The sequence below is a fragment of the Bactrocera neohumeralis genome, chromosome 2 (genome assembly GCF_024586455.1).
Source record: "Bactrocera neohumeralis isolate Rockhampton chromosome 2, APGP_CSIRO_Bneo_wtdbg2-racon-allhic-juicebox.fasta_v2, whole genome shotgun sequence".
Classification (NCBI taxonomy): Eukaryota; Metazoa; Arthropoda; class Insecta; order Diptera; family Tephritidae; genus Bactrocera; species Bactrocera neohumeralis.
The window spans coordinates 4,751,310-4,768,958 of NC_065919.1; the positions used below are offsets into that span (position 1 = coordinate 4,751,310).

At 33.7% G+C, this 17,649-nt stretch overlaps 2 protein-coding genes across 4 annotated transcripts in view; one reads left to right on the forward strand and one right to left on the reverse strand.

Moving 5' to 3' along the window:
- The window catches only part of LOC126761204 (protein tramtrack, alpha isoform), a 46,845-nt gene extending 31,191 nt beyond the window's left edge, over nt 1-15,654 (forward strand). For all 3 annotated transcript variants that reach the window (XM_050477197.1, XM_050477189.1, XM_050477205.1), the window contains 6 exons: nt 3,112-3,590; nt 3,697-4,227; nt 4,302-4,403; nt 4,624-4,711; nt 10,984-12,626; nt 14,979-15,654. In XM_050477197.1, coding sequence (XP_050333154.1) covers nt 3,447-3,590; nt 3,697-4,227; nt 4,302-4,403; nt 4,624-4,711; nt 10,984-12,626; nt 14,979-14,999 — 2,529 coding nt within the window. In that variant the 5' untranslated portion in view covers nt 3,112-3,446 and the 3' untranslated portion in view covers nt 15,000-15,654. The remainder of the gene's footprint in view (nt 1-3,111; nt 3,591-3,696; nt 4,228-4,301; nt 4,404-4,623; nt 4,712-10,983; nt 12,627-14,978) is intronic.
- Nucleotides 15,655-15,800: 146 nt separating this feature from the next.
- On the reverse strand, nt 15,801-17,598 carry LOC126761282 (cleavage stimulation factor subunit 1). The gene is made up of 3 exons (XM_050477322.1): nt 17,345-17,598; nt 16,424-17,288; nt 15,801-16,264 (listed from the first exon to the last, which is right to left on the reverse strand). The coding sequence occupies exons 1-3, from the start codon at nt 17,416-17,418 to the stop codon at nt 15,926-15,928; spliced, it is 1,278 nt and encodes a 425-aa protein (XP_050333279.1). The 5' UTR covers nt 17,419-17,598; the 3' UTR covers nt 15,801-15,925.
- Nucleotides 17,599-17,649: the final 51 nt, after the last annotated feature.

Here is a 17,649-nt window from a genome sequence, read left to right on the forward strand (position 1 = left end):
TTAAGAATGCGCACAACAGATTTCCGCTTTGAGTCACTGCTTTGGCATATTTCACCTACATGCTATAAGAAATTCCCACCATTGGCTCAAAACCAACAACAGTTAGATATAAACAATTTATCTACGTCTATGTAAAGTTGTATCTACGCTGTATAAGTTGTTTTTGTTGCTCAACACAACTGCTCCCTAATTTGATATATTCTAAAATGTCAAATGGACTTCTAATACGAGTACTCGCACAACATTAAATTAATAGCTCTAAAACCAGTTCTACGAAGCTTTCGATACACTCGCCTTTAAGCTTAGCTGCCACCTCTCTCACCACTCCACTGTTTCGTATGTGTTACGTTGTTTGCTTCGTCGATAGCCGATCACCGTTCAATGTTCCAAGACCGCAGCCATAGCTACACCAACAACGCTGACGTGACACACTTGTTCGCAGGCTTTTGCCGCCGCCGTGTACTACGAATACAGACCTTTTATACAAAAGCAAAATATTAATAATATATGATGTAAAATAAAAATCACTTCACATGGTGAAACACTTGCTCGTGCTTCTAGGAATCGCATATTCACAACAAATCGCTCGTTGAAGAAAATTACTTGTGGAAATAATAATAATGTTCTAAGTTATTTTTAATTTCTGACTATGTGATTCCTTGACGTTTCTATCTGCAACCACTTTATTTGTGTAATATGACTTTATGGGTAGGCATTTGTTTAAGGAACGTGATGGTTGAAGTTAGAATTTATTTTCTATGAAACAACTGAGGGGCCCCAGTTTATTTATGTATTAAATTCGAATATTGTTAACGGTATCAAATATAATTTATGACTAGTTCACTTTTTTAACATACTAATATTTAAAATATTTGTTATTGGCAACTATATAATGTCATCCTTTAACAAAACATCTTAATAATTTAGCATTTTCTTCAATCTGACTCATTTGCAATGACTCATAACAAAAACAACATCAAACGAAGCTATGAAAGGCTTTCCTAATTGACTAAGAAACTTTATGATGGCATAAACCGTTCAGCATCCGAATCAATTATTCATATAAATATAACTACGAGGCAAAAACACTCTATTAATAGATTTTGTAAGCTCTAGCGAATTTGTTAGAATCATTAGACAGATACATAAGGAAAAGGAGACAACCACAAAAATCATAATTGAATAACAGTTATATAAAGTTACGATCATTTTTCTAATTTAGCTAAAATTGAATGATACGGATATTGGTGGCAGTTACCGCGGGATTGCAATTAAAATCATAGTCGTTAATTAGAAAAACGATAAACGATTTCGATGATCGCTAAGTAATCATAAGTTTCACGGTACGTTGATACATTTTATAAATATAATTGTGGGAGACTGTAGGTGGCAGTGTTGTCATATACATATGTACATACATATGTATGTTGTATATATACAAATATATACATACATATGTATCTATGAAATTTAATGCCAAGCGTTCAGCAAATATCAATGCACCGCCCACCTGTTGCTATTTGTTTGGTTATGTAGAATATGTGTATAGTTTATGTGCATAACATATCTTCCACGTTCTCCCCTAACATTCCTTCGCATTATCAGTTGCATATTTTCATTTATTTTTTATTTCATTTTACATGCTTTGCAATTATAGTGCATGTGCATTTAACAACAAATCTATTTATTTGTTATTTGTATTGTTGCTTTCTTACTAAGAAATATCTGCAGCAATCACGATTTTTCGCGAATTCATTCGTATTCTCATTAAATAGTTGATTACTGGCAAATTATTAGCTGATCGTGTGCTCGCGGTTCGCTCATGTGTATTGTAATCTCTCTCCTGCTTACTCAATTTCTCCAAAAATCGTTGGCGCTTATCGCTTTGCTTGCCAACTGAGTCAGAGCGTGTAAATATGTATGTTTCGTTTATGTGTGTGTGCTTTATGACTTTCACCTCTGCATTATCAGTTCATTACTCTCAATTATGTGTTGCTTATTTATGCTCTGCTCTCTACTTTCAATTGTTCTGTAGAGAGCGTTGTCTGCTAATTTTTTATATTTGCTTTCCACGTTTTGCATGCCTTCTTTATATTCTTCTATCTATTTCTGTAAAACAACACAAGTTGATACCTTTCAATACAGTTTGTTATTGTTTAACCTCTTATCAGTTCTGCGGCACTATACAGCACTACATACATATATGTATGTATATGTGTCTTTGTATGTGCATTTTGTCCACCCTTCACTCCATTGAGTCACTTACCACTAGTAGCTCAGTCTTCCTTATTTGCTTTTATGTTCACACATATCGAATTTGTTATTTCGTTGACGTATGCACATGCGTCCTGTATTACTCATCGGGCGATGAACGTCAATTTGGGCTCATGGGTTTTCCATACAGATATTAATTACAACAAGGTATATTCAATTTGCCACGGAGTTTGAAACACCTAGAAGCAAACGTCGGAGACCCAATAAAAAGTGTATATGAATGCTCAACGTGAGGAGCTCAGTCATTTAGCAATGTCCGTCTGTATATGCGCAAATTAGCCCCTCAGTTTTTGTGATATCGTTCTGAAATTTTGTACACGTTCTTTTCTCTCCAAGAAGCTACTCATTTGTCGGAATCGCCGATATTGGATCACCATAGCGTATAGCTGCCACCCAAACTGACCGAACCTTAACCGAAGTTAACTTTTTTCTTTTTTTACTTATTTTTGTTGTTGTTTTGTGTATTAATAGTTTGATCGTTGTGTCGTTTTTTTCGCCATATTCAATATGCTTCTATTGTTTACTTTAGAGGGGGTGGTCACACATGTGGTTTCGTCCTTTTGCCTATTCTGAGATTAGTACGTCTGCTTGCTGCGATAAGGCAGGCGTTATTTAGTTATTATTGATTTTAACTAAAGTTCATATACTATATATTATTATTATAAGTTTAATATGTGTTTGGCACTCAACTGAATTGAATACAGTTCATGGATTTGCTGTTGAAATATTTAATAAAAATTTTAAAAAGTACTTTGCTTCCTTTCTGAATGCACATTACAAAACCACCTCTTCAAACATGTAAAACTAATTTACAGTTTCCTTTTCTTCACATTGCAGGAGTTTTTGAAAAACTTGTTCAACGTTTGAAAGGAAAAAAGGAATGCGCATTATTTTTCATTCACCGAGAAATTTACAAGGAACAACAACGCGACACACAAACGCTTTGTAATTTCGCAATTTTTCTAGAAATTGTTGAGACGCATCTGTATGACTTTTAAACCTAAAAGGATCCAATTAAGAAACGTTTGCAGCTACAAATTTTACACGGTGGCTAATCATAATTTGTGCTAGCTAGCTTAGTCTGGCATAAATAATTTAATTTAACAACAAATTTATACTCCTCAACGTTAAAGGGTTGTGAGCGTATCACAGCCAAAGAAAAAAGCCTACAAATGAAGATGGCATCCCAAAGATTTTGCCTACGATGGAATAACCATCAAAGCAACTTATTATCTGTGTTCGATCAGTTGCTACACGCTGAGACATTTACGGATGTCACGCTGGCCGTCGATGGACAATACTTAAAAGCACACAAGGTAAGTGTCGTACGCACATACATCTAATCGGATTGCTCTTCACACTCGCCTACATACAAATTATTACATGTATTGTTGCATTTTGTTGCTTCTTCTCCACCAACAGATGGTTCTATCTGCCTGTAGTCCGTATTTTAATGCGCTCTTCGTACACCATCCCGAAAAGCATCCAATTGTCATTTTAAAGGATGTACCATACTCCGACATGAAATCTCTGCTCGACTTTATGTATCGCGGTGAAGTTTCTGTGGATCAGGAACGTCTTACTGCTTTCTTGCGTGTCGCCGAATCATTACGTATTAAAGGTTTAACCGAAGTGAATGATGATAAACCATCACCGGTTGCGCCGACGCCACCACCACCACAACTGCAACGTATTCAACCGTATTTGGTACAACAACAGCAACATCAACGTAGTAAATCACAGAATAGTCTATTGGCTGGTTCAAACGCCGGTGGTGGTGGCATGGCTGGTGCCCAAACAATGGCTGGCGGCCAACAACAACAACAGTCGCTGTTGAGTTCAGCACTTGCATCGATGCCGAAAAGAAAACGTGGTAGGCCACGGAAATTGTCGGGCAGCTCCAATGGTACCGGAAATGATTATGATGAATTTGAACGTGACGGCATGATGAATGTAAGTAATTGCAGCATATAAACCGCTGTTGTTGATGTGAAACACTAAAATTCAATTATTTTTATACTCTACAGGACTCTGAGATGGGCGATTGCAAAATGGGCGATTCTTATTCGGGCAATGATGATGCTTCAGATGACAATCAACGTGACGGCGGCGATATGCGCGATCCAAGCGTAAGTAAACTATCTTATTTTAATTTTTGTACAAACATTGTTTTTATACTAACTTAAATTAGCTGTCTAATCAAAATGATTAATTTTTCAATTACTAAATGGTTGTTTAATCGTTTTTACAAGTAGTCAAAAACTTGTTAAAACAAAATATTTTAATGTTTAGTAGTATTATAAAGTTCATTATATATTTATAACTTTGCGTTTATCTTTCTTCTTATAGGAGAGCCGAGACTCTGTTTCCCACAGTAAGAAATTCAAATCAAAAGACAACAAATCTAAGCAAAATGAAAATGATAACAGCACCTCTGGTAAGTTCGGCATTACATTTTATAAAATTTAACTATAAACAAGCATTCGCATTTTGAAAATTACAATTAAGTTTAAAGTACGAATTCGATAACATAAATGTATCTGCGTATTTGCTAAGATTATCAGATTTGGTAAAGATTTCATTAAGCTCAGCAAAATTAACTCTTAACCATTCCTAAAAAACCCATGTGGGGATATTTATTATTTATTTGGTAACTGTTTGGAACTAACCACAAACTATTAAGCAATACTTACATACATATATACATTTTTGTTATCGAACTTCGCTTTTTTACGTTTTTGGCTTAGCCATGAAAAGTAACGAGATTTTTAGAACAGCTGTGTTAAATTTTTGTAAAGTAATTTTTATATTTACATATATGATTACATGCATAAGTGTGCTTCTTATATACATAAAATAGTTTTCTAAAAATTATTTTCTCTTGCAAGCCAATCATTGTTTTTTTCATAAACCATAAAATTAATAATTAAAATAAATTCACCAGCATAGCAATTGAAATCTATTAGACAGTTGTTAGCAGCCGCTAATCATAACTGTTAACAAAACTGCATTTATTTAAAACAAAAAACAAAATCGAAGACATTCATTAAAAATATATGTGTATATCGTGAAAACAATTAAATGAAAAAGGCGAACTAAAGAAGGGGTTTGAAAATCGCATCGGAAAAGCTAAAAGGGATTTACGAAACTATTTCGAAATACATAGAAATTTATGCCCTGACAAAACCCATTTTGTTGTCGGGGCTGTAAAATCGTAGGCCATATGTGCGAATTGAACATAAAGCAAAATATGAGTGAAATTAAAAAAAGTGTAAATAAGGAAATAATTCATAAAACTCGTAACTACGCGTAGTATTTTGCCGTCGATCTTTTCGCGTAGTGTAAACAATGTAAGAGAACAGTTCAAAGGCCGCGACTCATTTCGTCGGCAGGTGAGTTTCAAAGTTTTATGAAAAGCTAAGAGAACGTAATGAAAGTATGATGCAAGAAACGCAAATAAAGCGAAAAGGAAAGTTAAAATTATAGCTTGAGTTAATTCGAACTGGCAGAGCTTAGGGATTCATGGCCGACGTAATGAATATGTTAATAAAGTGCGTATTAAAATTGTCTCAAACATTTCATAATACTTATTTTTACCTACATATGTATATTGCATTATAAAAAGAAAGAGAAAAACATAATTGACATTAAGAAAAAATTTAAAGCGTTTTATATATTATTTTTTTTGCTATTACCAAATTGTTCTGTTACAAAACACTTTTATGTAACGTTTTATTTTGCTGCTGCACTCATTGATTTACGATTTTTTTTTCTTGACGACCGTTATTTTACAATAAGTGGAACAGTCATGTTTCGCTGCATTTTTACAAGCGTCAGATGCATCGATTTGTGTAAATGCGAAAATGCAATTCCGATACTCAGTAAAAAAGAAATACAAAAACAAACAACTGAGAATGGCTTGAAATCCCTATAGCTTTTCCGAAACGTTTTTATTCTTCTTCATTGGAACGCGTGCGTGTGACAAAACCAAAAACAATTTTAAATTGTTAAGATTTTTTTACAGCAAAACGAATTTCCTTTCCGTTTTTGTTTGCTTTTACGTTGCATTATACATTCATACCATTAGGCGAAGAGAGCACACACATACAAATATAACCCATACGCATACATACATATGCACAAAATCACATCCATTCAAAACGAAAAATAAATATAAAGAATAAAGATGTACAATTTGACACATTTATGGACCATCTAATAAAAAATTAGATAAGAGACCCTTAAATTGGAAAATAAGTATTCGTCTCCGATAATTACCGATAAAACTCTCGTTTTCAAAAGTAACTGAACGTCAGGAGACTATACATATACAATTTGAAATACTAAGGTTTTCTTTTTAAGCCTAACTATTCTAATTGCTCTTTAATTGAGCAACAAAATGGTGTCGATTGTTTGTATGTTTGTGTGTGTCTTCGTCTATCTTAAGCTAACAGATTTCTTATACACGCCAACAACTAAACAATTCCGCAAATTTTAGATGGCAACGATAGCGACTGCGATGATCAAATGGACACGTCTTACATGGAACCCCAATTAATGCTCGACGAATACGATGAACCGGTCGAATTTAAGTTTGATCCTAATGCCACTAGCTCACCATCGCAACAGAATAACGCCATGGTTTTGGCTGCGCAATCGCAACAACAGCAAGTGGAACGCCAATTACTGCTCGCCCAACAAAAGAAACAACAGTTAATGGAAGCTGCTGCCCTGAAATTTTCGGAGGCTTCTGCCAGCGGCGTGCCAGGCACCGTAACTCTGCTTAACTCAATGGTCAGCATACCGAAACTGACACCCATCGGCAAAGTGTCAAAGTTAAAAGTGAATAAGCGCACCAAATTGAAGCAGAATGGCGTTAGCGGTGGCAATATGACTGGCACTGATGGCAAAGTAAGTTTAACTTAATCGAAATTAAATTGCAGAAAGGAGTTTAATGAGCGTATTTTGTTAACTTTTTTTTTAGAATTACCCCAGCGATTATGTGGATATGTTCAATGTCAATTACATTGGCGCCAATTCGAATGCACCTCAAACACCCAGCCAATCGAATAAATTGAAGGGCGCTTTGAGCGGCAACTCTACCACATCCGCCAACGTTTCCTCACCTTCGGCTAAAACCAAACTGAATACATCGGGTGGTGCGCTGCCAGCAGGCGAAACGGAAGGCTCCGTCCGCGATTACTGCACCAAAGAGGGCGAGCATACATATCGTTGTAAGGTATGCTCTCGCGTCTACACACACATTAGCAACTTCTGTCGCCACTATGTGACATCACATAAACGCAACGTGAAAGTGTATCCCTGCCCCTTCTGCTACAAGGAATTCACACGCAAGGATAATATGACGGCGCACGTGAAGATCATACATAAAATCGAGAATCCCTCAACAGCGTTGGCCAACGCTTCGGCAGTAGTGGCAGCAGCAGCCGCCGTGGGCATAACTCCTTCATCAGCACCACAATCGGCAGCTGCGTCGACAGCGTCTACACCCACGCCACCCGATTTGTCTACGCAATGTTCAAATCAATCGGCAACAGGCGTGTCCACAGCGATCGCATCGGCAGCATCGTCAACCTCATCTTCGTCGACATCGTCGACAACATCGTTAGCGTTAGGTGCTGGACGTCTGCCTGAGGCGGCGACTGCGCAATAAACACGCCTAAAGCTTGTTAGAGACTATTAAATATAAAATTAAAAAAAAACAACCGGACTAGCAATAACAAAGGGTGTTGGGGTACTCTTACATACAAATAAATTTGTATAAATCCATTTGTTCAATGCGGACTGTATACGTTGCTGAAAAAATTAAAGCAATGATTGTGACTAGGCTAAAACACCGACATCTTTACACAAAGGTCGGCTTTACAAACCGCAAAGTTGGAATTGTAAATGCTATGGACACAAGTAGTACGTAAATGCAATACAAAATATTTGAGGTATGTCAAGGACAAATTGGGCTAATAAATAGGCTTCCAAAATGCGTGAAATATTTTCTATGGTCAAAGCAAATCATAAGATTTTGCGCATTTTTTTATTCGTTGATTTCCAAACTGCTTAAAATGCAGTTGACAACGTTCTAAACGTTGACAAAATGTAATATTTTGTTGTTTGTAATTATATTTTCTTTAGCTGTAATTTTAACTGCAATGGCAATTTATTTTTTGTTTTATTAATTTAGTTACAATTATTTGTTTCTAATTGACTTTTTTTTAATTTTTGAGCGTAACACAAAAATTTCAAACATACACACTTACATGAATTTAAAAGAAGAACTTTAGTTTAATGCTAGTTGAAGTGAACAAAAGCGCCAAAAGAGTTTAAAGTTTTTATGCACAATTAGAGAAGGCTTTTGAGCCACCGTAAAATTATGCTTGCTTGGGAAATTCATCTTAAAGATACCAAAACGCAGCACTTGTAAGATTTTCATTTAAAGAGAAATATTTAAATTATTATTTTGTATGTTTGGCTTACAATTATTTTTCACAAAATTGCTCTCCAAAACTTCACAGATTCTGTTTTTTTATCGAACTTTTGACCGTTATCTGCATTTGATTTTTCCAACGGCCAAATAAAATTTTGGATATTTAAGCCATTCGCTCTTTGTATGATTCTTTGCTAAACATAAGTTGTGCAATTTATTATTATTAATATATTTTTCTTTATTATTTATTTAAATGGTTTATTGTAATTTTAGTTTATTGAAAATAAAATATTTCACAATAATCCAATTGTTTGGTGGCATTCAAATGCAAGTGGCCTTTTTTTAGTTTAGTAATATACATAATTGCATATATATGTATATATATATATACATATATAAATCGGACCGCATGTTAGCGACTACATGTCACTCGACGCTAACCAACTAATAGCACCGATAGACACATACACATAAGCCTAATAAATAAATTCACATTTTACACACTTAGTTAATTTTACGTGTTGTTAACGCTAAAATATTTACAATGAATATTAAATGTAAAAATAAATTAATATTAAATATTATATGAATAAAAAAAACAAAAAAAAAACTACCTTGTTGCCTTCAAATGAAGCTAGTTTAATACTATATTTAATAAATTTACCTTTTGAGGTAAAAAACTAATTTAAAATAAAATACATTAAAATGTAGCATTAATGCGAATTCTGTAAGGGGATTCACGCAATTTTTGTTAATAAAAACAATTATTTATGTTTAGAACATTAATTTACTATAAATATTTGTATTTTTATTCACACTAAAATATGTCAAAATATAAAAAATATCTTATTTATAAACAAACAGCAATAAAACATTATAATTAAACGAAAAAATTAGAGAGCAAATATTTAGCGTATAAATGTATATAACTTATATATATAATATTAAATATGTATTGTATTGCATATAATATGTATACAGTTAAATCGGAGGCTTAAATTATCGCCAAAGAACTACAAATACAATAATTAATAATTTAAATATTTAAACTAAAGAGTACATTTTTATGCACATAAACACACAAAGCGAATAAAAACCAGCAGCTGAACGCTCACAATGTGAATATCCTTTTTTTTTGCTGTTATAAAGACAATATAAACAGTAGTCGGCTCTCGAACAAAAAGTGCACTTATATTGCAAACGAAAATATACTACATAAATATTTACAAAAAATAAAACCAATATCAAATGTTAATTGCAATAAAAATGTGAACTTAAAAACACAACTGAGGCCTTTTCCTAAAATGTTCTTCAATTTGTATGCGCGTATCCGTATAAGCGGAAGCAACTTTGAAGTACGGAAAAATGTTTAATAACCGCATAACGTAGTAGCGAACGATCTCCAACAAAACAGTAGTAAAATCTATTTATATACATGCTAAAACCTTTCAACCTTTCTAATCTTGTTTTGCAAAAAATGCTTTAAAATAGTAATATTTGTTTAAATACGAAACATTTCTCTTATGGCATACAAATCAACGTAAGGCAATTATAATATTACAAACTTTAAAGAGTAACCTTTTAACATTCTAAATACAAAATATTCAAACATTTACAAAATACTTAGTTTTTATTTATCTTATATTTAATATTTACTATATATCTTCATCGTTTTTAGAGGTAGCTAGTGCAATTTAGTATATAATTTCATAACAAGTTAATTAATAACAAATATTAAAAACTAATATAATCAATGATAATGAATAAAAAAAAACCTCACAACGTCAGCTCCTTCAATGGTTAAAACCTATTTTTATTGCTATATTGTAGCATATGCATACATACATTTACTATAGAATGAAATGAGATATAAATACATACATACATATATGTATATGTATATTAATATAATAATTAATAAAGAATTTTTGTTGCACTAAAAAAGAAAAACACAAACAAACGATTGAGTTTTAAAATTTATAGCAGATATGGTTGGTTTTTGAGATTTGGTTTACCGTGCTAATTTAAATATGAGGCAATTTTCAGGTGGTTGACTCGGTAATTTTTAATTTTTCTTTTATTTATAATTTTATTTCTTATTATTTATAAATATAAAAAGATAAAAATATTTTTTTAATTTTATAATTAATGAAAATATTTAAACTACTTGAATATTCTTTAAATGGTTTCTTAACAAAAAACAATACTTTTAAATACATATATGAGTATTTTTCTTAATATTTCTTCTATTTTTTGTCTTCTTTTAGTGCAACTTATAAATGCATCGCCCGAATTATCACAAAGACTCTTTGGCTTGATGAAACCAGCAGTTACTGTCCAACCGCAACAGCAACAACCAGCACAAAAGGATGCAAATGAATCTGTCGTCACACAAACATCGCTGCTACAATTTAATGAACCACAAGAGGTGGCAACGCATCTGCCCACTGCTTTGGGACTGAAAGTACGTAATGCACTGCAATTAACTGCTTCACCGCTACAACAACAGCAGCAACAGCAGAGTAGCACTCAGAACTCCAATTCACTGTTGAAGCAGCAATTGCGCGCTGGTTTAAAGGAAATATCGAATAATGCATCAAACGAAGCAATGGCCACTAGTAGCGCCGATTTTAGCTGTTCGGCACTACAATCGCTGGCAAGTGTCGCCGAACGTCAAACGCCGAATGCAATACAGCCACCGTCTGCCAATAATTTGCACCACCAGTTCTTGTTACACATGGCCGCGAACCCGATGCTAAAGCCCACTGCTGATTTCTTTCGACAGCCACAACAGCAAGAACAAACAACCACGCAAGAGCAACAGCAATCACAAGGCAAACAGTCGCAAACACAATCCCAACTGCTGCAACATACAGCAGCCGCACAGCCCACACAATTACTCGAGCAAGAATTGCAACGTGAAGACAGCATGTCGCCCACAAATATGGATCTCATACTCGATCAAACTGATAAATCGGAGCCGGAATTAACGTTAGCGGATGAAACGGCCGGTCTAGAATACAAAAACAATGACATATCGCATGAAAACAACGATGATGCTGTCGCTATAACAACAATAACAATCGGCGATGGACCTGATAATGAGACCGTGAGCGCACATACCACCACAACAGCAACAAATGCGCGTACAGGCGCCACAACACGTCGTCCGGCGCAGCGACGGCGCATACGACGAAAAGCACAATCCACAATCGACGATCAAGCCGAGCACTTGACAGAGATGTCGGTCCGTGGACTCGATCTGTTCCGTTATGCACGCATCAATGAGGGCGTCTACCAGTGCACCGAGTGTGCTAAAGAGGATTTGCAAAAGACTTTCAAGAACAAATACAGCTTCCAGCGGCATGCCTTTCTGTATCACGAGGGTAAGGTGCGCAAGGTGTTTCCTTGCACGTTGTGTGGCAAGGAGTTTTCACGTCCGGATAAGATGAAAAATCATCTAAAGATGGCGCATGAGAATTTCGTTGCACGCGACACCAGTAGCTTTAATCCACTAAACTATTTAATAACGGCGGCAACGGCCGAAGAAATGCAAACAGCTATATTTACCGCAAGCGCCGCAGCGCAACAACAGCAACAGCAGCAGCAACAACAACAAAGAGCAATCGGTCAGGAGGATTACTTGGGCAATGGTGTTAGTACTGTCAATACAACGCCGCGGGATCGTGGCAATTCGCGGTCGACATCGCCAAACGCAGCAGCGGCCCTGCTGAAATCGCAGAATGAATTGACCATCAAGAACGAGATTGTGATCTCACCTTCACCCTCTCCCGAACCAATCATGTCCGTGCCAAGAAATGGCACAGCGCCATCGGCACTTGCTGTAGTAACAAAATCGACAAATATGTCCGTTTTGCAGGCGAAACGCATAACGCAAAGACTGGAAGAGGTGAATTAAGTTTAAATTAACTAAAATGCCACTAAATAGTTATTAATCAATGTGTTTAAAAACACATTAATGTTTATTAAGTTTCAAACTTTTATTTTTTTTGGTAGGCCGCAAAGTGCAAGAAATAGTATACAATAATAACTTTAATGGTTGTGTCGATATGGACGCGCAACTGAAAAGTCTGACTTATCTATAAAATAATGCACAAAAATCGACTCATTTACTTAAATACTTAGATACATAAATATTATTAATGTAGTTAACTAGTTTACATATATGCTAATTTAAAAGCGAAATACTAGTGATAATAGCTAGAGTAGAAGAAAATGTTGATAAAATACACAAGCAATTAACTTGGCACAAATATGAGATTACAAGTTTGCGTACATATGCTACATATATATATATATGTATGTACATATTAATTTAAATATTTTGAATATTTTATCTAAACAAAAATTATGAAGCGCACAAACAAGGCCTTAAAACCATTATGCATACATTTACTTGATGAATATACCTATATTATATACAAATTTAAAGAATTATATTTATATGAAAACTTTAAGCAATATTTAGTCATAAGTTTAAACATTTTACAAGCATTTAATTTGTAAATATTCTAAGAGCCGTCCATTTTTATCCCTCAAATTAGGCGCATACATGCATGTGAATGTATGTGCGTGCGCATATATGTATGTACATACATACATATATTGTTGCAATTATTAGCTTAAATTGTAATTTATACTTACAAATTTAATTTTCATGCACTTTTATTTATTTTATTTAACTCAGTTTATTTAATTTATTATATGAAAAGTTGTCTTTTGTATTGTGTTGAAAATTTTCAACACTAAAATAGTCGATTGCCGTTGGCAGACTGCTAAGCTAGTGGTTTAAATAGTTTCGTTTGACAATGACTGCTCCTTATTTTCTTATGCCTAGTCTTAAAAGCCTTAAAATACGAGTTTTAGTCTTAATCAAGTTTATAGTAAATATTATTCTACAGAAATATTAGCTGATATTATACATATATGCATATTTTCACAAGTATATGTACATACATACATTTTTAGGTTTGTTGATTTCTGAAAAACACTCTGAAAAAGGATTGAACATCACTACACACTTACGAAAACGCGTTTTTATATATAAAAGGACCCGAATTACATTACATGTATTTTTCTAGAAATTTGAGTCTGAGAAGTGTCAGTATATTTTTTTATTCTACATATTTTTTTATTCTTAAACAATTTCTGTTGAATATTTATATTTTATTCAACTCGTGCTATTTTTTTTTATTTTTATTATGTATTTACTTATTGGCGCAGCCTTGTGAATATGTTTGTATTTCATTACCAAGAAATACAAAAATTCTTTGATTATGATGAATTACCTGTTTTAATTTAAGCGTTATGGCCACTCCAGCGGGCATAAAATCGTGTGCAGTTTCATTAATTTTTTTCGTTGATATAATCATTTAGTCACAGAACTAATGAAGCACTATCAAGTTTCAACCTCCAGCTGATGAAAATTTATAATAATAAAACACAATTGTCATCTTGAAGCAAATAAAAAAAACTCGGTTATCTTCCTAAGAATATTCATAGAAGTATAATACATAGGGAAATTTTTAATTATTGATTCCTTCAAAATTATAGGCATTTGAATATAAAAATTAAATTTTTAGTCAATTTCATAATAAAAAAGCCATAAAAAAAGTTTTGAATCAATCGAAATTACCCTACGTATGTACTTCTATGCAAAATCTAATTCTAAAAATAATAATAATCCTAAAATTTGAAGTCGATCGAAAAAAATTGACGAAGTTATTTTTCTCGCCTATGGCAAAAAATAAGTTTTGAGAAATGCGAGTTGACCTGGAATTTGACTTGCTGTATACCTTTAATATCCTTTGCAATTTTCCTTACCACGAATCAACTTAAAACAGTGAAGTAGTAATGGTTAAGCGCAAAAAACGATTTTTCGAAAATTCTCCAATAGTTATACCTCTTAATTTGAATATTTCTTTTGAGTACATATATGATTAAACACCAACCGAAATCTTTTAAAAAATAATAGTTTTCAGATTTTTGCTGGATATATTAACATACTCCTTATGTAACCAAGTTACATACATATATAACTTTTTAAAAACGTTTTGATTATTACTGACATTTGCTTTTAACTATAAAATATGAAAAAAATTGTTACAGTCTTTGTGAATTATAATAATAAATCAACGAAACTCATAAAAGCAGGCAAAATAAAATAAACCATTTTTGTATTTTTGCCACCATTCGTTAAAGCAAATTTATTAAAATTTCATTTTTGAATTTATAATTGCAGATTGGGAATACAAAAAATTAAATTGGGCTATAAAATTGTATGTTTTTTTACACATATTATTTATTTTTAAACCAAATTTTATATTATTAGCAAATTTTCCGGATAATGTTTGTTATTTGTGATCTTTTCTCAAGCTACTTGAAACTTACTTAATATTATGTATTTTTATTTAACTTTATTATTTGTAAATATTATTTTTCAAAAATGTATTTAAGTTAATACTCAACAGCTAATATCGCATATGTTTTACACATAAATAGATTAAGTTAAAACGCAAGACTTATGCTACAAATTTTATAGATTTATTTACGCCACGCTCAATTGTGAAACATGTAAAAAACACATATTTCATTTTCATCGAAAGTTATATGTACTATTCACTGGAAGTTATATTTTAAAAGTTTTTTAGTATGTATGATAAAATAGATGCTCAAGACTTTTTCCAGTGATAGTTTTATTAGCAAAAAGCTAGTTTCCAACTCACTTTCAATTAATTAGGCAATTCAAGGCTTAAGCCAGCACGAAAATATCAAAATGTATCTACCTATGTAAATTAGATTTATTTAATATTGTAACTAATCTTTGTCACCTAATGTAGTTTAGGGCTGAGAAATTGCAAGACTTTTGCATACATAATAAAAATATATGCCTTCATACTTATTTCAAGCATACATAATTATTTAATTTTTCTTTATTAACGGTATGGCTAAAAAAGCCATGGGTGTGAGTAAAAAAGGAAATAATTCGCTGCGATTTTTTTATATTGTAAGCAAATTATCTCAAAATCGTATAAGTTGTCCACTAATCGTTTTTTTAAAACGGTGATTGAAAACATATTTTTTTTGAAATTTTTCATTATTATTTATATTTTTATAAATGAAATTCTTATATAATATATATCCGAACATTAACGGAAAGAATTGTAAAAACTAATTTATTATAACAAACTACTGATTCGTTGAACGGCGATACCAAAAGCGTGCTCGGAAATCATCTGAGCATGTTAAAAATGCCGGGGAGTTAGGTGAATGTGTTATAAAACGTACTGGACCATTATGGCCGAGTGACATTAAATTCAAGCGACCACCGTTGCGAGAATTCCACGAACATAAAGAAGTGGTGGCTTCATCGGGAAAGAGCACGTAATCTTCGGTGTGATTGAATACTGCCTGTGTATTGTGTTCCTGTTTGCCAGTAGTACCAGCGCCGGTGTATGTTTGTACTGGGCGACTGGTGCACAACTCCCATAAATAGACCAGTGAGTCTTTTCCAGATGAAAGTAAATACTGTGGAGAAAAGATTCGATACAGCTAATACAGTTTTGTTGCAATTATAACACATTTTGTGATAAACGGTATTTTATCAAAGCTCGTTTTAGGTTTGAATTTAGATTTTTCGTTAGTTATTAGCTGTTAACGCCTACAGTTCAGCTTTATTATCATTACCTTTCCATTCCTGGTGAATTCCAATGAACAAATTTCTGCGCCCGCATGTGCCTCGGGTATGGTATTAATACAGCGTCCGCTGACTCCGTCCCATATTTTTATTGCACCATCTAAACTGCCAGTGGCATATAACTTCGCCGTTGGTGCAAATTTCACACAGGTTACCGCTGCTTTATGTTGCTGCGACGGTATGGCACTCACAAAACATTGTGATGTGTGTACATCATAGACACGCAAAACAAAGTGTTCTGTGCCAATTGCCATATAATCACCGGTGGGATGAAATGACAAACAGGTTACAGGTTCGCAATCAGTGAAGACTTTATGCGCCTTTTTCACTGAAGGTTTGGCAATATCAAAAAGTTTTACGGTACCATCTCTTGAACCGGATGCAAGTATATGTTCTTTGGGATGGAACTCCAAATAAGCTACTTCGTCTGTGTGGTCATATAGCGTACGTATAACGGGATGTCCTTGTTGTTCACGACCAGGTTCTATGTCTTCTGGTGCCGATTTAGCCAACATGCGCTCAACATCTAAAATTTTTATACTTGCGTCTACACTGCCTGTGGCAACGAGTGTACCATCGTGACTAAATGCACCAGCACGACAAGACTGCTTATGTGAAGTAACGTAAGCAGTTTCATATGAAGCCGGTTCGGGCGCAAGGGCGGATGCCTCGGGCTCAAATTCTAAATCAATTCCAGGTAGAACGTCGTCCTTGGGTGCAATTGGTTTTTCGGTAGTAGCCTGCATGCCGGCGATCATAACATGTAATAAGCGTTCACTGGGGGCGCATTCATCTGCTTTTACTAACATGGAAAGTTCCATTGCAAACTTCTCCAGTCCATCGTACATCAACTGACTGAATGGGAAATACAAATGTAAATGCCAAAGTTGTGTAAAACTTTCTTTACTTACCTTATAATAAGTCTGTAAAGTATCTCACGGTTCTTCACTAGATTTCTGGGATCTAAAATCTCAATATCACGCATGTTTCCTAATTTTTCACAATTCTCGAAGATAACTAGAAAATGCAATTGTTTGTAGTTTTAGCTTGTACAGCTGTTTTACAAAGCCGGCGGCCTAGGAGCAGTTCACAATTGAAGTAGAATACTTATTGCAACTATTGTACAACCTCAGTTATATTATTCCTTAAGATATGAAACAAACCAATATTCCAATGTTATAAACTTATCTTGGTGGTGGCAATATCATTAATTTTA

Coding starts and splice junctions, on each gene's coding strand:
- LOC126761282 (XM_050477322.1), bottom strand. CDS start 17,418: ATGCGTGATATTGAGATTTTAGATCCCAGAAATCTAGTGAAGAACCGT. Junction 17,289..17,344: donor CTTTACAGACTTATTATAAG/GTAAGTAAAGAA, acceptor TTTCCCATTCAG/TCAGTTGATGTACGATGGAC. Junction 16,265..16,423: donor AATTCACCAGGAATGGAAAG/GTAATGATAATA, acceptor TTTTCTCCACAG/TATTTACTTTCATCTGGAAA.